Source organism: Coptis chinensis, chromosome 5 (assembly GCF_015680905.1).
Source record: "Coptis chinensis isolate HL-2020 chromosome 5, ASM1568090v1, whole genome shotgun sequence".
Lineage (NCBI taxonomy): Eukaryota > Viridiplantae > Streptophyta > Magnoliopsida > Ranunculales > Ranunculaceae > Coptis > Coptis chinensis.
The window spans coordinates 62,824,014-62,847,446 of NC_141460.1; the positions used below are offsets into that span (position 1 = coordinate 62,824,014).

A 23,433-nucleotide genomic window follows, 5' to 3' on the forward strand; every position below is an offset into this window, starting at 1 on the left:
CATTTCTATAGAGTTATTTGATACCCTTTGGTTCAGAAACTTTCGTTCGCGTGTTAGATTTGGCATTAAAATACGAACATCTGGATAATGAATCCCATGAAAAGATATTTAAAGAGAATGAGAATGCCCCAAAACAAGCTAGCTTGCATCTTATTTCTAGTCAACCACGTGAAGGGCAGAGATAAAATCGACATCACCCTTATAATAGGCAAACATTTAAGCATGTACGAAGAAGGATGTTAGTACTTCGCTAAAGAAATTTGATGGTAATTGTCTGAACTGCGGGGAAGTTGGGCATACTATGTGAAGGTGTCCTAAACCAAATGAACTAGTAGGCAAGTGTTATAAATGTGGACAGTTGGGACACCATGTTAAGAACTGTACTAGTTAATGTTAAGGGCGTCTGAACTTATTATTTACTAGTTTCTTTATTGGTACTGTTAAATTGCCAATTTCTCCATAAGGTCGAACTTATGTGAAGGTTCAATCTATTAATATATTAGAGGCTCATATATGTTAACACTCTCTCTCAGCGGGACACGCTGGAAATACACAGGTAGAAGGACTGGACATCTTCACCTAGTAGGAGTTGAACCTGAGACCTCTCAGAAACCAGTGGTTCTGATACCATGTTAAATTGCCAATTTCTCCATAAGCTCGAACTTCTATGAATGGTCAATTCTATTAATATATTAGAGGCTCATATATGTCAACAGGTACTTAGCATGTATGAATTTATCGTTTGATTTTATGATTTTAGAAATAAATAAATAAATAAAATGCTTGTTGTTTTACTGGTTATCTTCTTATGAAATTTATACTCGAAATTGTTCAACATGTTATAGTGTTATTTTCCTAACAGAGTTTTCTATTTAAAGTAAGTATTGGCTAAAGAAGAAAATGTTATTATAAAATTTCATATTTGAGTGATTTGGAATTATTCAAGGATTAAAGAAACCCTTTTGGTAAAGGCTGGATTTGTAATTGTTGATATTGTCTAAATTATATATATCGTTGGTGTGTGATCCAATATACATAACACATCTCTGTATGCATCGTTGGTGTTTGATCCATTGTATACATGTACATCGTTAGAGTGTGATCTAGTGTGCATACCACACATCGTTGGTGTTTGAACCTATGTGATGGTAGTGGACTTGTATGTATCGTTGGTGTGTGAACCAGTATATACTTGCACATCGTTGGTGTGTGAGCCAATGTGCATGCATCACATTGTAGGTGTTTGATCTTATGTGATAGTGGACATAGTGTAGGTCGTTGATGATATGAATAAGCATATACGATTATATTTTTATTTTTGAACATGTGGTGTTCGTGAAACACTAACAGAAATGTTGATATATTTGTAAACACCAAGATGGTGGATGAACTTGTGAGTTTTGAAATGAACTTTTTGACTGAGAAGATTAATGAGAAATGATATTATTAGAAGTATATTAAATGTAGAACGTCTTGGACTAGTTGGGAAATACTAAAAAAGGAACTAACTTTCTCGGTGTGAGAGGAACTACCTTGCCTTCTTAGTATGATTTATGTTGAAAAGTATGAGTTTTGTTATATTGATCGAGAAATAATTATTCTAATTAAGTGATGGCAATTGAAGAAAACTAATTACGTTTATTCTTTTGAGTTGTGTATACTAGCGTATACACGTACTTCTTGGGTTTTATACGTTTATGGACACACTTTCAAGGTTAGTATATACACACATATGATGTTAGATATGTTACACTAATAGAGTAGGTATGTCACTTATATATTTTTTTTGTCATTTCTACTATACGACTAAGTTGCTATGATATTACTAATTGTTTGTTTGCTTCTATCTATTTCGATTCTCGGGACAAGATTCCTTTTGAGTTGTGTATATTGTAACGCCCGCATTTTTCATACTGATATAAGTTTTTTGGTAATTTAGTAAATATAGAAAATAGAGTTTTCAAAATTCGGTTTAGTTAAAATAGGAGAAAATTGTGGAGAATAACAAACTCACGTATCTCTCTCTCCTTTCTCTCCCACGTTTCTAAAAAGGGAGAGAGAAACCCTACTGTCCAAAAAAGAAGAAATGATTAAAAAGAGAAGAATAATAGGAAGAGGAAGAAAGAAGAACATGTTGGCTTGCCGTAACTACCTCTATTTTCGATTGTCTTCGGTCTTGCTTTAAAAAGGTGAGTTAGAATTTATGTTCTTAGTAGAAACATGATATGTTGTGCTTTTGTGTTGTTCATATGATGATAAGTAGAGACTAGATGTTAAAGAGATTTGAATTACGACGATTCATGCATAGGTGTATGTACTAAGTTATTAGATTAAGTTGACATGCTTTCTTATGATGATTTGGTAATGGTAGATATTTTAAATCATGTGTAACTGTTTTGATATGAAAAACTATGACTAGGAAGCCATTGTCAGTTGTGAAGAATCATTAGAGAAGAAGGTGAACAGTAAAAGAGTAAATAGAAAACTGCACTACGCAGATAAAAGTTTTGTATTAGATGGAGGTCGATCCATTATTGGATGGATCTAACATTTAATCTAAAGTTGTGTAAGACTATGTAGCTTAACCTATTCGAATTGTAGACAGATCCAACGGTTGGCGTTCTGTCGAGGCATGCATAAGCGTGACCGGTTGAAGTATAAACTACGCCAAACAACTACACTGCGCAGTCATACGTTTAGGCGTAGATGAAGGAGGAACCAGTTATGGATTTTCCTCAAATTCCATCTGTAGATATATAACTCTTATTATAATAACATAGTAGAATTTAAGACAAATCCACCGGTCGGATATCTGTCGAGTCTTTCATTTGCAAGAATGGTTGTAACTACAGGAGAACACTGCAGTGTGCAGTTATACTATTTTGCTTAGATGGAGTTTTATCCATTACCGGATTGACTTGAAATTTAATTTGTAAGGTTATCATACATAGTGGTGTGACAAATTTGAATGGTAGACAGATCCAACGGTTGGTTATCTGTCGATACAGTATAGAAAGACAAGCCTATTGATATTTGTTAAGTTGTAATGAAAACGGTTAGGTGTTTAACATAAGGGTTTTATATAGTATTTGTAGCCTACATTTAGACTGTGGTTTTATTTGGAACCGAAATGATTCATAAGATCGTTTTTGGAGAATCAAAAGTAGAGAAATATCTATTTTTGAGTTTTTAGATTTAAAGATTCATAGTGTATCTCTGGGTATGAAATTTTACGTATATAATTGTGGGAGTATTTGAAACTGATTGTATGTGATTCTATATGGTATAAATTGTTGTTTTCTTTAAAGGTACATACAAAGATATTGATATTTATTGGTTAAGAGCTAAGTAAGGCTTGATTCTAATCTTGAAAGATTGGATACGTAGGCAGCCTTATGTAAAGGTGCAGCAACCATATTATATATTATATATTAGTTTTAGTGATAACTATATGTGTATAATATTAGTATTAAATTGTATACGAGATAATGGTTGTTTAAAAAAAGGTATTCATTGAATGTGTCATAAATGACCTGTTGGTGTTATGATGGGTATTCCTTGAATGTGGCGGTAATGACCCAAGGTATTCATGAAATGTGCCATGAATGACCTGTTAGTGTAAGGATAAGTGGTATTCCCTAATATGCAGGACAAACCATGTGGTATCAATTTGGATTCAATGTATTAGATGATGTTTTGATTATGATTGGAAATTTGACTGGTTGAGATAAATCTTTTTATTGTGATGTCTAACTTTGTTTTTGCAGGAAGGTAGGATCCGTTAATCTTGTATGCAGGGACGTAAATATCCTACCCTAAGATGACGTGCTGGCATGTAAAGGTAAAGTGTATCAAACTCATATTTAAATAAGTTATCATATGTGCATTTAATAAGTGGAAGGTAAGTGGTATTTATATTATGAGTTAATTTAGAAAATGGGAATGATGAGTACTGTTATATGAGTTTCTTATAAATGTATATTGAGATTGAAATCTTACTTGGAAAGAAACTACATGCTGTTTTGAGAAAACGAAACTAACTTATCTTCCAAGTTTAAATTATTATAATATTTTTATTTGTGAATGAAGAGTTGTTCCTTTTGGTTTCATTTAATTTCGATTTTTTTTTATATCGTGTTTGATAACCTACAAGGTATTAGGTTTTCGTTTCATCCTGGGTTTCCAGATTATTGAATATCATTGTTTTTATTATCTGGAAATTTGGGGTGTGACAGGAAAATTAAGTGTTGTTTGGGTTTTGGAAAGAGGTGAGGTGGGTTTTAGATAGTATTTTGTTTGCCGTGAATTCTAAAAAAAAAAAAAGATTCTTTGTTAGATTTTTTTTTGTTGCTAAGTAAGCTAGGGTTAGGCAGACCCTCACCTGCATATATAATTAAAGTCTTTGGTACACCATGTTCTCTGTTAGATTTATTTTTTGCCAATTCATTGTTTCCTTTTTTTTTTCTCCTGATTTTCCATGAGTAAAATTTGACATGGGCACCTTGAGAGAGCTCCAAATGGATTGCATATATATATATATATATATATCGGGTTGGCTACGTCGGCATACAAAAATGACATACGAAATTGACATACGCAATCTAAAAGTGGACTTGCACATTAAACTAAAGGCTGATTTTTGTTAGAGATGACTTACCTGCCATGGGTAACATCTCCACAAAAAATCAGCTCAATTGGATGTGAGTCTTGTCAAAAAAGTGTTTAAATTTTGGACCGTCAGATAAATTTCTAACTTTAACTCAACTTTTGGTAGGGTTAGATATGTTCAAAGGAGCTGATTTTTTGTGGAGATGATCTACATGTGGTGAAGATCACATCTCCCAAAAATCAGCTTTTAGTTCATTGTGTAAGTAGGTAGAATTGCGTATGTCAATTCCGTATGTCATTTTTGTATGTCGACGTAGCCAACCCATTTCACTGGGTTACCACCAAAAAAGTTTTAATCATACCGATGATGGTAAGAAGATTGGAGTGAGGTCTTTTACACAAAAGCCAATTAAGATTATCAGCAATAGTGAGATGTGACAGAATAGTATCTTGCAACTAGAATGTCCTAAATTCGAATGATGAGTTGAGACTTCGATCAACTGAAAGAAATAAAAAAAACATGATCTTCACCACGGTTTTAATTGAGGTGGTATAATTACCTGTTTTGATGGTCACCCATGTTCTTCATTATCATTTTATTGGTGGTGGTTTTGCTACTAGTCACCATGTATATATTAGTGTTAGAAGATAGCCAAGCCAGACCTAATATGAAACAGGGACTAAGATAAGATTTCTCAAAGTATTGTTTGAAGCTTAATTTCAAAAATTTAAAAACTTTGGAAACTTAGTTTTACTTGACAGCTGACACTATTGATGGAATTTCAATAAAAAATTAAGGGTGTGTTTGTTAACTGGAAAATGGGGGTGGCAAATATGATTTTCCCACTAGAAGCACCATTTGCCAGTGTTTGGGTGTATTTAAAAGCACTGACAAATACTATTTAGAATTAGCCGGCAAATCAAATTATCCCACTAGAATTGGGAAAATAGAAAACACCTCCCCCCCCCCCCCCCCCCGAACTATTTTAACACCCGGTATTTTCTCACTATGGCAAGGAAAGATCATTCACTCATCTCCTTCTCACATTCACTCACTGTCGCCCTCTCTCACTCAACTCGCTCTCATCTCTCTTCTCTCTCAAATCATTCGCCAACATCATTTGCCACCCCCATTCGCTCTCATCTCTCGTCTCTGTCTCTCAATCTCTCTGTCTCTTTGTCTCACATTTTCTGACTGTTGTTGTTTTTTTTTTGTCTCTGTCTTTCTCATATTTTAATATTCGTTCTCACTTTAATCCCTCTCCAGCTCTCGCCGCCGTCAGGTAAGTTTTGGTTTTAATTTCATTTTTTGGGTTTTAATTAATTTAGTTAGTTTTCATTTCATTGTCATTTTTATTTGAATGTATTATTTGTTTTGCTTTGCTTTCATTTTGGTTTTAATTTTAAAATTTTAGTATGTAAATTTTTAAGTTATGGTTCTGGAAAGCTAGAATATTTATATGGTGATGAGATCTTGTTTTTAGTGAAAGAGGATACATTATCACTACTAACTTGTACTTGAATGCTAGTTTGTTTTTGTAAGTAGTTCTATATCTTAGAACAAGTTATTTGTGTATGCATCATGTATTAATATGAACAACAGTACTTCAAACTGAATAAGATTTTAGTTTGGGATAATAGAGATAGGATTTTAGTTGATTTTGTCGATAAATAATTATATACTTGTACACATTGAAATAATTAGTTTCAAAAGTACTAATGATATGGACAAGGAAAAACAGGAAATAGAATCATTTCCTCCTTTTTATATTCATTGTTGTTTTCTATTACTATTAATTAAAATCTCATTATGTAATTAATTACTATTGGTTTTGTTTTGATTTATGGTTGTAATTATTTTTAGAATGATTCATTGTTATTGCTTTGTTGGTTGAATACATTAGATGTATGGATTGTTGTTCATGCATTTATGTTTGTTTTGTTAATTGAGTACATGAATTTGTATACTTCATTATTTTTTTTTTCTTTTTGAGATATTGTAGAATGATTACCGAACGTTAGCGTAGGTTAGTGGCATTTCTACTTATAGTTATAAGTGCACATATGATGATGACATGGTGGTATAGGAGAAGGTATATGGGGAGGTATAGGCCTGGGCGTAGGGCTCCCCCCGCTCTTATTAGAGGTCCTCGTAGGAATTAGGATCAAGTGCATAGAACTATATTGGGTAGGATGTATACAACCACTGACAGATTCTGCCACGAGCAATTAAGGATGAGACTATCAATGTTTCGTTGCTTATGCACTCGTTTGCATGGTCATGGTCTACGCGAAAGCAGCCATGTTACATTGGAAGAGCAAGTTGCCCTATTTCTCAACACTATTGGGCATGACATGCATAATCAGAATGAAACATTTCAATTCTTCCGTTCAGGAGAAACAGTTCACCGTGATTTCCATCTTGTGTTGGATGCAATCCTTTGTTTATTCAAAGAGTTAGTAACAAATGCTACCGCTGATAACTCTACTCGCGAGTGTACCAACACACATCATTGGCATTGTTATTTCAAGGTCAATCAACTTTTTAGAAAATGGTTAGGATCATTATGAAACATCAAGGTTCGATAGTTCAATCAATATTTATAAAGTTTTTTATGTTAGGATGATGTGGGTGCGGTTGATGGTACACACTTTCCAATCAATTTACCACTGGTGCAACATGCTAGGTATCATAACAGGAAAGGTGTCATGACCCAAAATGTGTTAGTAGCTTGCACATTTGACATGAGGTTCACATACGTGCTAGCAGGGTGGGAGGGATCGGCACACGATGGACGATTGTTGAGGAGTGTTGTGGCTCGTCCAGGGCATAAGCTTCTTATTCCAAATGGCAAGTACTATCTTGCGAATGCTGGATTTGCTTTAATGCCAGGGTTCCTTACGCCTTACTATGGTGTACGGTACCATCTTAGAGAGATAGGTGAAGTTTAACCTCAAAATCATAAAGAATAATATAACTTTCACCATTCGTCTTTGCGTACTATTGTTGAAAGGACAATCGGTATCTTGAAGAAGTGATTTGCCTATCTAAGGCATGCAGTTTTCCACGATGTCAAAACACACACAAAGGTTATCCTTGCATGTTGTACATTGCATAACTTCTTGTGAGAAGATCCTGATAATACATTGAGTGACAAGGAAGAGGCTGACTAGTCTCTGAATGCTCCAAATATGAATATTGATATGCAACCAAGAATTTGGTAGACTAATTTTAGGGATGAGTTGTCAATTTCAATGTGGGAAGATAACGAGTGATGTAATAGATATTATGATATGAGTGATGTTTTTGTAATAGACTTATGATTTTATTAGAGTGTTTTTGTAATATACACTATTATGTTTCAACTACTTATAATGTTTTAATCATATGCAATCTTTCTTATTTGTTACCTTGATATGTTACTTTGCTATGTTCTTCATTGGTTATTGCTTCAAACTAGGTATGGCTGGAAAACGGAAAGAGGGCGTGCGAAAACTAGATCGTCCCAAATTAGATGGTATCCCAACATGGAAGCCATCTTGGTAAAGGTGTTGTTAGAGGAGTTAGCTACTGGAGGCAAGAGGGCAGATAATGGGTGGAGGAAAGAGAGCTTGAAGCGTACTGCTGATGAGATAAATACGCAACTTGGAATGAATTTGGTTTCAGACAATGTTAGGTCGAGGTTGAAAACAATGAGACTTGTTTGGCAAGTTGTGAAACATGCAGTTGAGGCTAGTGGGTTTGGTTTGTCTTTCAACAAAGAGACCAAGAGAATTGATGCAGATGATAATGCATGAGAGAGTTATGTAAAGGTAATAAAATACTCTAATTTTTTTTATTAGGATTTATTTTGGATGTCATATTAATTGGTATATTGTGGGATGTAAGGCTCATCCAGAGGCAAAAAATCTCAGGCAGAAATTGTTTCCTTACTAATAAATGTTGTCTCATTTTTAGTAATGACTATGCAACTAGAGAAGGGCGCAATAGTGGGTTCGATGATGACATGGTAGATGGAGGTTAGTTAAATAGATATAAATAGAGTTCAATTTTGTGCGTCTAACTAGTTTTGAAATTTACGTTTTGTTTCAACTACTTGTTTAGATAATTCTAGGCAAACCCAAGGAGACAGGGTGATGATTTTGATGCTGGTGAGTCCTCAGCTGCTACTGCTGCCTCAGATGCTACTAGGGATACTTCTCAAATCGAGGGTGCTCCTAGAAGTACTACACCTACTTCTAAGAAGACTAGGAAGTTTCGATTATTTGGGGATATACCCGAACCCCCTTCATTTAAGGTGTTAACTGAAGTGGTGGCGGAAATTGCCAAGGCCCTCAAACTAGAACCACGAGAAGAAGAAGTAGACCAAATAGATTTGTTGAAGGATGCTTTGCAATCTCTTCTTGATATGAATCCTGAGCTTTTCTTAAGGTCGTTTGACTTGCTAGTCGAGAATGATAGGCTTATTAAGGTCTTCTTGGGCCTTAAAGAGGATATCAAGGCTTCATGGTTGTTTAGGAGGCTAGAACAAGCAGGGCGTTGATGGGACCTTGTTTTTTGGTTTATTTCTATTTTTGAACTATATGTTTTTGTGGCATTGTTGTTAAGTGGTGGACTGATATGTTATTGTTAAGTGGCATTGCTGTTACTTTTGGATATTTTATTGTGTATGTCTGTGATATTATATGTGCTTGCTGCTGCTGGTGCATTAGGTTATGTGTGTGCTTATTGAGTCTCTGTGTGCATGTGTAGTGGGTTGGTGTAGGTGGTGTGTGTGGTGTGTGGTAGTGGTGGATTGTTGTGTGTGTAGTGTATGCAATCAGGTGGTGTGGTGGAGTGGTGGTGGTGTGATGCTGCTGCTGTGTTGCACTGCTAGTGTTGTTGTGTGTGTGTGTGTGTGTGTGTGTGTGTGTTGTTGCGTGTGTGTGTTTGTGTGTGTGTGTGTGTGTGTGTGTGTGTGTGTGTGTGTGTGTGTGTGTGTGTTGTGTGTGTAGTGTGTGCAGTCAGGTGGTGCGGTGGAGTGGTGGTGGTGTGCTGCAATGCTGGTTCTGGTGCTGCTGTGTGTGTAGTATGTATGTGTGTTATGTGTGTGGAAACTTGTGACTTTGGCCTAAGACTAAATTCAAAGCTTTACCAAAATCGGGTTGATTGTCGGGATGGGTGGACTTGTTGCTTGTCATGTTCAAACTCTAATTTAGTGAAATATATTTCATTCACATTTCACAAGTTGTTTTGGGACAAAAACCAAGCAATCCCGAGAATAAGGAGGTGAGACGGCTTCTTTGTCTGCTTTATATTTACCAGATAAAGAATGAGTGTTTATGAAGCTGGTAGTTGCTCTGCTCATTGGTTTACTTTATTTTAATATTTGCTTGATACAGAGGAAAGGCACAAATGTACAATCATTGTCGTAATCTCAAATTGGTAGGAATTTTGAAGAGCTGAAAAGTGAAAACTAGTAATTTGGAGAAAGGTTTCTAGAGCTTACTAGAATCCAATATCTATCCAAAGTTTCTAGTGTGTGTGTGTTGCTAGTTTTAAAGGTTTCTAGTGTGTGTGTGCTGCTATGTGCGGTGTTTGCATTCAGGTGGTGCGGTGGTGGTGTGTTGTTCTGCTGCTGTTGCTATTGCTGTGCTGCAATGTTGTTACTTTGCTGATGCTATGTTGCACTGCGACTGGTGCGGTGTTGTGTTGCTGCTGCTGCGGTGTTGCATATGTGTGTGTGTGTGTGTGTGTGTGCTACGTGAGTGGTGTGAGTGTGTGTGATGCGTGAGTAGTGTGTGTGCTGTTGTGGTGTGTGCTGATTTAGTGTGTGTATGTTGTCTGAATCCATATATATGTGTATCGAGTATCAATTATCTTTGTTTTATATGTAAGACATGTCCCTGACATTTGGCTAAGCTTTAATTTCCGTTGGGAAGTTAGATGATGATGGTTTTCAAAACTCGTTTGGTAATGGGGTATGGAAACTAAGCAAAGGTTCCTTTGTGGTAGCCAAAGGGAATAAGAGTCGTTTGCTTTACAAGACATAAACTAGTTTGTGTAAAACAGAGTTAAGTGCGGCACTAAAAGAAACTTCCACCGAACTATGACATAAGAGAATGTGTCATATGGGAGAGAAAAGCATGGAAGTTCTTGCCAAGCAAAAAGTCTTGCCAAATATGAAAGGTACGCATTTAAATAGATGTACTCATTGTTTGGTTGGAAAAGCAACATATGATGTCTTTCCAAAGATTCCCCTCTCACCAAAAAGAGAATATCCTTGAGCTAGTACACTCGGATTTATGTGGTCCCATGAAAGTGAAGTGTCACGGGGGAGCTTTGTACATCTTGACTTTCATTGATGATGCATCAAGATATATATGCGCATATAGTTTGAAGACCAAGGATGAAGTTCTTGGTATGTTCAAGACTTTCTATAGCATGGTGGAAAGAGACACCGGGAAACCATTGAAGTCTATCGGTACAGACAATGGGGGAGAGTACATTAGGCCGTTTGAGGAGTATTGCAAGAGTCATGGGATTCGTCATGAACAGATAGTGCCCAAGATATTGCAACATAGTAGTATAGCCGAGAGGATGTAGTGTATCAATGTAGATTGGATGAGATGCATGTTGTCTCATTCTAAGTTACTAAGAAGTTACTAGGTAGAAGCAATGTGCACAGCCGTATATGTGATCCACCTATCGCCTTCGAAACCTCTGAATAGTGATTATCCAGAGAGAGTATGGTCAGGTAGAGATGTTGGTTATGGATACTTGAGGGTATTTGGGTGCAGAGCATTTGTTCATATTCGCAAGTATAAGATATCCAAGCTTGATGACAAAGCCAAACATTGCATTTTTCTGGGTTATGGGGATGAGAGGTTTGGTTACAAACTTTATGATCCGATCAACAAGAAGGTAATCCAAAGTTGAAATGTTGTGTTCTTAGAATATCAGACAATAGAGGACTTTGAGAATGGTAAAAAGCTAGAAGCTTTTATTGATGACCTTGTTGACTTAGAACCAAAAGTTCTGGCATTGGAACAAACGATAGAATGGATTAAAAATGTAGAGAACCATGAGTTTGAGGCTCATGATGATAATCCTATTATTCATAAATAATATGATTGAACCTATTGAGATAAGACGCAGAAGATGTGCATGAACCACCACCTGAGCAAGAAGAAGTACATCCTCCAGAGCAACAAGAAGATGAGTTGAGGAGATATGATAGATAAAGACAAGCTTGTACCAGGTATCCACTACATACGTATATATTGCTATTCGATAGTGGAGAAACTATGTACTATCAAGAGGCTCTTGAAGGACAGGCGGAGAGAAATGGTTGGGAGCCATGCAAGATGAGATAGGTTCTTTACATAAGAATCACACCTACGACTTAGTTGAGAAACCAAAAGGAAGAAAATTTTTCAAGAACAAGTGGGTTCAAAGTCAAGCATGAAGAGAGTAATCCACATCCAAGGCATAAAGCTTGCCTTGTTGTGAATGAATTCGGTCAAAGGAAAGGTATTGACTTTGATGAAATTTTCTCTCCGGTGGTTAAGATGACTTCTATTAGGGTGGTATTGGGTTTGGCCACAAGTACGAATCTAGAGGTTCAGCAACTAGATGTCAAGACAACTTTTCTTGATGGTGATCTTGAGGAAGATATCTACATGAACCAGCCGGAGGGTTTTGAGGTCAAAGATAATGAGCACATATTATGCAAGCTGAGAAAGAGTTTGTATGAGTTGAAGTAGGCACCGAGATATATAGCAGTACATGAAGTTTGAGTCTTTTATGGTGAAGCATGGATACAAGAAGTCTATTTTCGATCACTGTGTGTTTGTTCAGAAGTTTCCATATGGGGATTTCATAGTGTTCATGTTGTATGTGGATGATATGTTGATAGTTGGCCAAAACATCAACAAAATATCCAAGTTGAAGAAAGACTTGAGTAAGTCCTTTGAGATGAAGGATTTGGGTAAAGCATAGCAGATACTTGGTATGTGGATCACTCGTGACAAAAAAGCTGGAAATTATGGCTTTCTCAAAAAAATTAAAGCTATATTGAGAAGTTGTTTAAGAGATTCAACATGGATCAAGCGAAGCCGGTGAATTGTCTGCTTGGTGGCCAATTCCGCATGACCAAAGCTAAGTGTCTGAAGGGTGAGCATGAGATGAAAGAAATGCAAAATATTCCTTATGCATCCGCAATGAGAAGTTTGATGTATGCAATGGTGTGTACAAGATCGGATATTGATTTCACCATTGGTGTTGTAAACTGTTTTCTGTCAAATCCAGGTAAAGAGCATTGGGAACGTGTTAAGTAGATATTGAGATATCTTAAGGGCACTTCCAAGGTATGTTTGTATTTTGGTGGGAGTAAGATCTTACTTGAAGGCTACATTGACTTGATGAAGTCCACTTCTGGTTATCTGTTTATATTTGCAGAGGGAGCAATTTCTTGGCAATCAAAGTTGCTGAAGTGTGTTTCCCTCTTTCCACTATAGAAGTAGACTATATTGCAATCACTAAGTGTTGCAAAGAAATGTTATGGATGAAGAAGTTCTTCAATAAACTAAGGCTAAACCAGAAACAGTTTATGGTACTATGCGATAATCAGAGCGCCATCCATTTGAGCAAGAATCTGAGTTTTCATTCTAGATCCAAGCACATACATGTGTGTTATCATTGGATTACAGAACTTCTCAAAGAGAAGCAATTATATGCATTGAGAAGATCCATACCGACAAGAATGGGTTGGATATGATAACCAAAGTTTTGTCGAAGGGCAAGTTCGATGTTTATTGTGCTACCGCCGGATTGGTAGCACACTCCTCTATTGATTTGGGAATGTGTGGAGGTATCCCCCCTCATGGCTCAGGAGGGGGAGAATGTTGGGTGGTCCCTCACCATGTGAATTCGGTACTAACTTGTTGAGATTACACATGGGGCGCACGCCCTTAGATTTGCATTGTGTGAGGGGTGCACGCCCTCATGAGGTGAATACGCCTAGACATGAGGTTAGTATGCCAAGACATGAGTACTGACTAATTGTTCACAAGGGGTGGACACCCTTGAATATGCCTGGCGAGAGGGGCGCACGCCCCCATGCTCTTGCACAGGTAGAGTTCCGATTTTTCGCAGATAAACTGAGATTATTCGGAATTTTATTTTACACTAAAATTTTGGAATACTATATAAAAGAAGTTGCGGTTTTGACCCATAACATGAGAGAGAGAGAAACCAAATTTGAGAGCAACTAAAATTAAGAGAAAACCCTTGCAAAGAGATAAAACTTGTAAGGAGAGAGATTAGTGAAGAGAGATCTAGTAAGTGTGGAGATATGATATTTGAGAAGAGTGATTGTAATTTTCCTTCCCACTTTTATAAAATGATTTGCTCTTGTGGAAGTAGACATCATTAGTCAAACCACGGTATATCTTGTGTCTCATTGTGCTATGTTTTTACTTTACATTGCTATTGCTTGTTTGTGATAGTTAATTCCATGGCTTAGGTTTGTCGTTATTGGTTGTAGTGAAATCTTAGATTTTGATTGGAGCTTAGAGTGTCCATATACAAACTATATCTTAGCGGGGATCGATTAGTATCGTTTTCCCCAACAAAATGTGATAATGTCAGAGGAGACAAAATTTGTGAGGATAGAAGATTGTCAATGGCCTTTCAATTAAGAAGTCTTACGAAGATCATGAGGGTTCGAAGAATTATGTTTTTTCACAACTCTTGATAGTTATGCTGTTTTGATAAAAAGCTCTCCTTCAAGCTGCTTTAGACATCCCAGAGGAATCCAACAGGGTAATACTTTATATCCTTATATTTTCAATCTTTGTGCTGAAGTTATCTACTTAAAGCTGCACCATTTGCAATCTAGCAAAAGCTACAAGGTCATCAATTTACTAATTACAGAGCATTCTTTTCACACACATTGGCAACATTCGAAATACCACTTCTCTCCTTTGATTGGAAATTGAAAGGTTTTAGCATACATTGACAACTTGAAAATATACTTTCTTATCAAAGGACAGTTGACTTACGCTTATAAATAAATTATGTTTAATCTACACTCCCCACCTAAATCATGTCTTTTGTTCGATTGCCAGTGAATATCATTGAGAAGCTTGATCAAGTTTGTAGGTCTTTTTTCTGGGGCCATGCCACTGGAAAATTAAAATTGCACTACTTTTCATGGGATCTAATATGTGGACAAATGAGTTTGGATGTTAAAGATTTGGAAATTCTGAATGTTGCAGTACTAGGAAAACAAGCCTTGTCTTTGCTACAACAACCTACTTTACTTCTTTAGAGCATTCCCAATGCAGGTGACTTTGAGGGGAAATAGCAACTTGTCACCCTTATACAATGGCCCAATGCAAGGGTGACTATGGAAGTAGTTCTTCACTAGGTAACAGTGAGGGTAGCACTTACTACTGAGATAGTTACTGAGTTGTGAACTTTGGATAGAACCTTTCCTCGCAAGTTTTTTTTTCTTTTTTTCTTCGGATGGGATGTTTCATTCCGTCCCTTGTGTTTTTCGACATTTGTTTTGGACGTGATGTTTCATTCCATCTACACACGTTTTTCTGATATTTTTTCATTTTTTACATTCAAACGGGATGTTTCATTCCATCTCGGTCTCAAAATACAGTCAGACGAAATAAAACATCTCGTCTGAATTTTAAAGTCACATTTGCATTGTGCATCGCTTGGTAGCTTTTCACTAACAAGGTAGCTATGAGGGAAAATAGTCCTATGTGGCGCCTATGTGGAGATAACAAGTTGTTTGCATTGGGAATACGCTTATGGGCTTCTACTATGAATATGAAGACAAAGTGTATGTTGCCCACATGGTACTTTCATGAACTTTAGAATTCCAACAACTGCTTCTTTGGTTTGAAAATCTTTACATAATCATTTGGCTTGCAATGGCATGGCGTGACTTGTGGGTTCTTGATATGCACCTTTATTGTCATTTGGTGCCCCATCCTCTAGATTGTCATTTGGATAGGTCTCCGCCTTTATTGTCCCTGCGGCTCGATGCTAGAATGAACTCAATGAAGATAGTATATATATCACTTCCATTAATTATAAACGCACCCCAAAATTTCATTTACTGGGCACCAAATAATTAGGTCCGCACTAATCGATTTATTAGGCTTTGCTCCTAAATCATCTTAACTAATAGTTAGGAGTGTAAAAAAAAACCGTTAACCCATCATCCAGTTGGGTACCCGGTCTTCACTCACCACCCAAATCCGCACCGACCCGAAAACAGACCCGCCCCGCCACCGTTTTTACGCGGTCGGGCTATGGGTGTAGGTTCTATGCTCAAACCCGACCCGTCAAGCCGTCCGACCCGCACCATGTCAAAAGCTGTTGACCCAACCCCGTTGACCAACACAATTTCAAGACTATAACTCTAATATTTTTGTATTTTGTTTATATTTTCTTTTAACTTTTGTAGGAATTTGAGAGATATGAATATAAACTTATGAGTTCAACATCAATTTCACGTATTCAAGTTTGAACATTGGGCGACATCAATTTCACATATTCAAGTTTGAACATTGGACAAATATCAAAAGTTCAAATTCAACTTTCGAATTTTGGAGAAGATGAATCGTTCGTCCTTGTACTAATTTCGAATTCTTTTAGTTTATATTTTATTGTTTTGTACCATAGATCATCGCTCCCATATTTATTTTATCATGCTATGAAAAATAATCAATTTACAAATGGTAAATCATGAGAAAAAAGTTTCAAATTTACATATATGGTTTTGGGTTCAAGTTAAAGTTTTTTTTTTTTTTTTTTATTGATTGATTCCATTTTTTTCTCTATGTTGTGAATTTAAAATATATATTACTTGCAGAATTAGAAAGTTTTTTTTTTTGTGAAATTGGGTTAAAATGATAATTTCCACCCGACCCGGATTACCCACCCAAAACCCGCCCTGTAAGCTAACCCAATAGGCTAGGTGATGGTACTAAGACATAACACTTCAACCCGCCCTGTCGGGGACCACTGCCCACTGGATTTGTATCTCCTAGACCGGCCCGACCCGACCCATCACTATTTGACCCACGGTTGACCCACCCCTCCCCGTATTACAGTACATCAAAGCTTAATAAGTCGATTAATATGGACCAAACTCCAAATACCCATTATTTAGGAGGACCAAAACCTAAAAAAACCCAATAATTAAGCGTTGTCTTTATGCGGTAAAGAGTGCATATTCTGCGCGCGCTATCTATTCACTTTATGCTTGAAGCAGTTGTTCCATGTCATCGTTATTAAAACGGGAATTCCTTTCCCTATTAAAAAGAGAAATTCAAGCAAAACTAAAACGGGAATTTTTCTCCTACTAAAATGAGAATCACAATTCTAAATTAGGTCAACTATTACAACGAGATCTCTTCCCAATTAAAAGCGTGGGTTTTTAAAGGACAGTTAAACGATTTTGTCACAAAATTTGTATATGTTCTTAAGCAAGTTTTCAAACCTACAAGCTAGTATAGAGTATAGGGTAGAGTGGTAGACAGTTACTGGGGTAAATCTGAATTCTGAGCACACAAACGGGTAGACAGTGCAGATCGATATCCTTTGAAAGGCAGATTATTCAATTCCAAAGTGGTTGCAAACTTGCAATGGCCGGCTCAATCAAAATTGGGGGACACCACTTCGTAATGGCTTTCACTTCGTCGTATTCAATTTTGTCCATCAAATTAAATTCAATTTTGTCCATCAAATTAAATTCAGTATTCACGAAGCCTTCGGACTCCAATAGGATAAGTGGTTCATATCGTTTGTTATCCATGTTGAAAACTCCCAATTCATGATTCATATTTCCATATCCATACGTAGAGAAGGATGCGACCAAATGGATGCAATTCGGTTTCCATCCTGGGAAGTCTGAAGCTGATAAGGAGAATGAGTAAGTATCACCAACAAACACCATACGATCGCAAAAGCTCTTCATCTCAACCCACTTAAGCTCAACGAGGTCCAGCTTGAAGACAAGAAATTCAGGAGTAAAATCACTATCGTCTCTGTTATAGTCATTGTCATCGATATTGTCATTGTTTATGCCCACATCCCTAGCCCTTTTCAATAGGAACCGATCCAAGTCACAGTAACGAAGTTCCATAGCCCTTGTAATCAGTATCAGATCCCCAGCAGACTCTGCAAGATACTTGGGGGTAAAAGTCTCACAGCTAAAAGGGCATGCTGCGACGGTTGCCAGCATGGGCTCGCTAGAATTGTTTAGGTCACAAGAAAAAACATCTCCTTTTTTATCGACAAAGTAAAACTAATCTTGATAACAAATAATGTCTTTCACTGGTTCATAATCCAAGTTTACGTGGGTCCAAGCATTGTCACCTGGCCTGCAGAAGACTAATCTGCCTTCGAGACCAGTGATTGCCATGACTAGAAAGTTGGGATCTGATGCTGGGTTGGCAGACAAAAAAGTTTTTTCAAGACAGTCTGTCATAGAAGAGAGATGGATCTCATTATCAACAGATAGGAACGGATTGATTAAACAAACATCACCGTGGTTGTCAACAGTTACCAACCATCCACGGCTAGAACCACATATGTGCAAATTACGGGGTACATGTAACTTGGAATTGTAAACTCTTTTCTCATTAATGTTGTACAAACTTTGTGTTTTAATGTCGTCGAGTTGAGTAGGAAGCATGAGCATAGGAACTTGGCGGGGTATATGGTGACGAATGTTGTGATAAACAGATTGCCATAACTTACAAACTGCACCAAACCTGATGTAATCCTTGGCATCGACCAATTTACGCCCAATTTCATAGAAAATATGGTCAGGAAGTTCCGACCAGTCAACCACTCTAACAACATCATCACATGGGTTATTGGGCAGGAAAAGAGCCGCACTTCCAAAGCATGTTGCCTCTCCATCCTTAATCTGATCCATTAAGACAGAAGATCGGAATCTATATATGTTCTGATAATACTACTAAGATATTATTATTAGAAAGGAAAGAGGACCTAAGTTCTTCTACAGTATCACAAGGCATAATATATATAGCTCGGTGAAGTTAAGAAGAAGCTCCCTAATCATGCACAGACACTAATTCCCTAATTGTACTATAGTAACAAAACTATGATACTTACATCCCGACTAAAGTGTAAGCCACATATACCGTCATACGAGAAGACAATAAGCAAGCCTACCTCAAAAGACCAAGGAAACGGATCCTCTTGAATCTTGATTGATCCCTTGGTTGGACTTAAACACACTAGGCCTTGTGGGCTTCCCATTAAGAAAATAATCCCATGGTCCATTAAAGAAAAATAGCTACAGCTCGGTCAGAACTACGTGTATTTCTAATCTCTCTATTTTAAGATTTTAGAACCACCTCTCTCTTTTTTAAACAATTTACAAAAAACTCCTCCACTTATTGAAATTAGAATTAGCTTCATATTATTTAAAATAATTTAGAAAACCTCTTTCACATCACTTGAAATTATATTCAACTCTTCATAATATTTTTATATTATTTTTTAGATTAGAACTAGAATTCAAAAAATCATACTATTTGAGAGATGTTAGAGCGACATGTTTAAAGACTTGAAAAAACACCGATGCATAGCACAGTTCTCATATTTGTTCTTATAGAATTATAAAACAAATATGAAACCGTACTGTGCATCCCCCTCTCCCCCCAGATAGGGCCCCGACCCATTCCCCCGAATGAAGTTTATGGATCAAACTATAGATATGTGTTGCCAATATACTATAGATATAAGAGAAAGGGAAAAAATGAATTTATGGGCATCAAACTAGGCTTTACTATAGAAATATGCAACGTACTTAGGTCTATTTAACACTTGTATCAACATACAATTTTTTTTAACAAACGAATCAATGTATTATGCCTGATTTCACAAAAATAGCAATTTGTTAGCATCCCTCAATTAAGTGATGATGTGTCCATTTTTTTTCAATTTCGTTTTATTTGTATTTTTCACTCGGCATATCACATCAGCATTTCTACCACTACTACACCATTTGGGTGATTTTGCAACATTTGGGATTTCTTATTTGTAACACATATTGATCCGTTAGGTAATTTGTCACACTTTTTATCCGTTAGTAATGTTTTTAACCGTGAGTAAGTATCTATCTAAATACTTGAATTATTTTGTAATATTTATTGGATATTTAGTAAGGCTCAGTAATGTGTGACAAAGTTAAAAATCAAAATCAAAATCACACTGGAATTAAAAACAAAAACTTAAGCGGGGGAGGGTTTTCAGTTCTCGTGCACATCTTAATTCTAATCTAACTGGAGAAACATAACATGTGCCCTCAAAAAGAAAAATAGAAACGAGTTGTTATGCCGCCGCCGCCGCCGCCGCCGCTCCTAGGGTTTTGATTTTGTTACCATTTTCTTGGGTTCTAGGCACAATATTCCAGCAATCTTGATCGGAGTGTAGCTTATCTTGCTATAAATTACCTTGACCGGTTCATTTCGAAACAGAAATTACGGTAACTAGCTTAAAGTTTCGGTTTTTCTTTACTTTGACTTATTTGCATATACATTTCGATATATTTTCTTATTTGCTTTTGTTTCTTGCAGGAAGGAAAGCAGTGGATCTTGTAGCTAGTTAGCTTATCATGTATTTCACTAGCTTCAAAAAATGAAACAAATGGACTTCTCACTTAACGATGTTCAAGTAAGATTTTTTTTTTCTCTATCAACGATTTCTTGTGAAAATGCAGCATTGTTTGATGACTTGGTTTAAAACACAGGGAGAGGAACAGTTCATATTCGATTCACAAACGATTGAACAAGCAGAACTAATGATACTTGGAGCATTGAAATGGTGAATGTGATCAAGTACTCTTTCTTTCTTTCTTTATTCAAACTTCAAGATCCACTATTACAGCATGATCTTAAAGCTCGAGCTTCAGATATCATCTATAAATCTCAACATGGTACATTAAACTAATTCTTCATTCCCATTTCTTTAAAGTACTTTCAATAGCTAATCTTTTTGTTCATATATTTGTCACAGAAATCAAACTCCTAAAGTCCACACCATCGATTGTCATGGCATCGACACTTCTAGAAGCTTCTCATGAACTATTTCCATTGCAATTTTCCAATTTCAGAAATACCATTTGTTCTCCCTCCTTTCTCTTCTCATATGGTCGGTACAAGTTTCATGGTTCCTTGCTGGAGATTGTGAGATTTGATTGAATTAGGCTTGAATGCTGATAGAATATTGTCCATTCGTTCAAATCTAGATCGATGGAAATCGCAAAGCTTTGAATGGATCCATAAGATTTTCGATTCTCAAAAGAGTTCAATTTGCTCAAGGTAACAACTTTATATACCGATTTATTGAAATTGGGTTTTTAGCTTATGGGGGTGGTTACACTTCAAATTATCAGATCAAAGAAGTATCTTTTATGGTTATGGTTATTAGTTGTTTTATTTGAAAACAAATTTAGATTTGTGTTTGCCTTTTCTTGCCTTTTCACCGTTTAGTTAGCATTTTATGAAAGTTTTCTTCTAAACAAGAAATGCCAGGAGCATGGTCTTTTAAGGCCTCACCACATTTTAATCCTTGTGCTTGCAAATATGGCTTTTCCTTTCTTTTTTGTTTTTTTACTGCTCCTTGGTCATTGCTAAAGTTTTAAAATACAAAATCCTTTTTATCTGATGCTAGGTTATTAGTCTTAGAAGATAAAGTGGCTTCTCTTATAAAAAGCATTTTCTTAGTTTCCAATTTACCCTTAAAAGCCTTCTATCTTACCCTTGATACTCATTTAGTCTTCCATCCTCGCCCGAGAAAGTAAGAAACCTGATTTTAGGTTATTATATGGTAATCTATAATTAACAATAAAATTTCAAATATGGTGAAATTAGTTTAGCACTCTTCCATGTTTGTATATATATATATATTAGGCAGGGGGAGGGAGGGGCGATATGTGAGGGATTTATTATACCCAAAATGAACATAACACTCGAAAAGTAGTAATTCTAAAAATTGGATGGACTTGGCTGGGTGGTGCTGCCTGCTGGGTGTTACTGCCTGCCTACTGCTTGTTGTTGCTGCTGGGTGTTGCTGGTGCCGCTGCTGCTGCGTGCCTGCTTGTTGTTGCTACTGCTGCTGCTGGGTGTTGCTACTGCTGCTGCTGGGTGTTGCTAGTGTCGCTGCTGCTGTGTGTCTGCCTACTGCTTGCTGCTGTTGGGTGTTGCTGCTGCTGCTGGTGTGAGAATTAAGAGTATTGAGAGTTACATGGTTTTGAAGTGAGTTATAAGCCACGACTTGATGCTTGGGAAAAACCACGATTTAAACCAGCAATTGTTGCATGCGGCCTTGGGCATTTAGGGCAAACTACTCATGAGCATGGTTTGGGTTTAGGGCAGACAAGGGTGTTATTAGAACTGGGCATGATCTGCTAAAAGTCTGCACATGTTTAGTTGTTGCTTGAATATATTCAGAAGTGACATCTCATTCTATTCATGTTTTTGAATCTATAGATAAGTATGTAGTTGATCATGTTGTGTAGTATGTTCATATTATGTAAATCGAGATTATTCCTAAAGGTAATCACTTAGAACTTATATAATTTGGTATTGAGATGACGTAAATGGCATAAATTTGGTATTGAGGTAATAGGCACAAATTGTATATTGTTATTGGATGGTTTCAAGTTTAGTTGTTTCATTGACGATACTTAGTGTAGTGGGTGTTTGTGGTTGGCTATGTTTACGGATTTCAAGCTTTGGTTTTACTTGATTTTGGTTTTGTTAGATATTGTTCTTCTAATCCTTTATTTTTTGGTCAGGATGCTAAAGGAGATAATGTGTATCTAAGCTTTTGGAAGGGATACGTGTTACTGATTGTCAATGTTGTTTCTCAAGGTATTTCATATTCTTATTTATTTATGTATTAAGAAATTTACAAGTATGCAACTTGATTCTACCAATACTTTGGATGACATCCGTGAAAGTTCTATATTTTAAAATCGAGTTGTGTTTGTAAATTCAGACATTTGGTGACACACCTCTACTAAGGAAGTCCCGACAGATCTAGTGGCTACAATGTGTTGATTGGGTTTGGTTAGTTGTACAAGGTATATATTTCTTATTGCAAAATTCAGGTTCAGTTCGGGGCTTACCACTCCAATCTGTAGATTAGTTTGTCATTGAATGTTCACTACTGAAAATGTTTTTATTGTAATTTGAAGGGTTCTTCTATTCTTCAAGGCAACATGCCAATTAATTGAAATGGTTCAAGTGCAGTAGTTCTCTCATCTATACTAGGCCCAATTCTTCGCTTATAATCTGTTTTAATATCTCATCCTTAATATTATGTTGTGTTTGTTTGTTTACTGATATTTTTGTCATCTTTATTTGTACCGTGTCAGCAACTTTTTGGGTTAGTCCTTGTAACTAGTTTATCCCTTTTCACGCTAAGGGCTTTACCTACCCTTTTTGCTAGAGTGGTAAGTAATTTTTTGAATCATTGTACTTGCAGTTGGTTTGTGTTATCAATTTTCTTAACTTATGGTTTAGCTGGTCCCCCCACCACTTAGGTAATTGGGAATTTAATAGCTTTGTCATTGGTACTGGTGAAACATTATCAATCCTAGGCATAGCTACTTAGAAGTTTGGAGTTACTTTGTAAGAATTTGATAGTAAAGGAATAAATGTTTGTTTCTTGAATGTGAAAAACTGTGTATTTTGTGTTAACAATATGAGTTTTGATCTTTGGCTTGGTTAGCATCTTTAAGTTAGCTATTCTTTGTGATAAGTCTTATTCTTTTT

General features: G+C 36.4%; 1 protein-coding gene and 1 long non-coding RNA gene across 2 annotated transcripts; one reads left to right on the forward strand and one right to left on the reverse strand.

Annotated features, from left to right (window-relative positions):
- Positions 1-17,234: 17,234 nt before the first annotated feature.
- Positions 17,235-18,560, reverse strand: LOC147498277 (uncharacterized). The gene is made up of 2 exons (XM_086563192.1): positions 17,996-18,560; positions 17,235-17,797 (listed from the first exon to the last, which is right to left on the reverse strand). The coding sequence occupies exons 1-2, from the start codon at positions 18,558-18,560 to the stop codon at positions 17,235-17,237; spliced, it is 1,128 nt and encodes a 375-aa protein (XP_086419318.1).
- Positions 18,561-19,831: 1,271 nt separating this feature from the next.
- On the forward strand, positions 19,832-22,910 carry LOC147498278 (uncharacterized). The gene is made up of 7 exons (XR_015195401.1): positions 19,832-20,138; positions 20,230-20,326; positions 20,403-20,588; positions 20,669-20,803; positions 20,901-20,973; positions 22,452-22,527; positions 22,655-22,910. It is a non-coding gene; the product is annotated as an uncharacterized LOC147498278 (long non-coding RNA).
- The last annotated feature ends 523 nt before the right edge of the window (positions 22,911-23,433 follow it).

Coding starts and splice junctions, on each gene's coding strand:
- LOC147498277 (XM_086563192.1), bottom strand. CDS start 18,560: ATGGATCAGATTAAGGATGGAGAGGCAACATGCTTTGGAAGTGCGGCT. Junction 17,798..17,995: donor ATTAGTCTTCTGCAGGCCAG/GTGACAATGCTT, acceptor AGTATCTTGCAG/AGTCTGCTGGGGATCTGATA.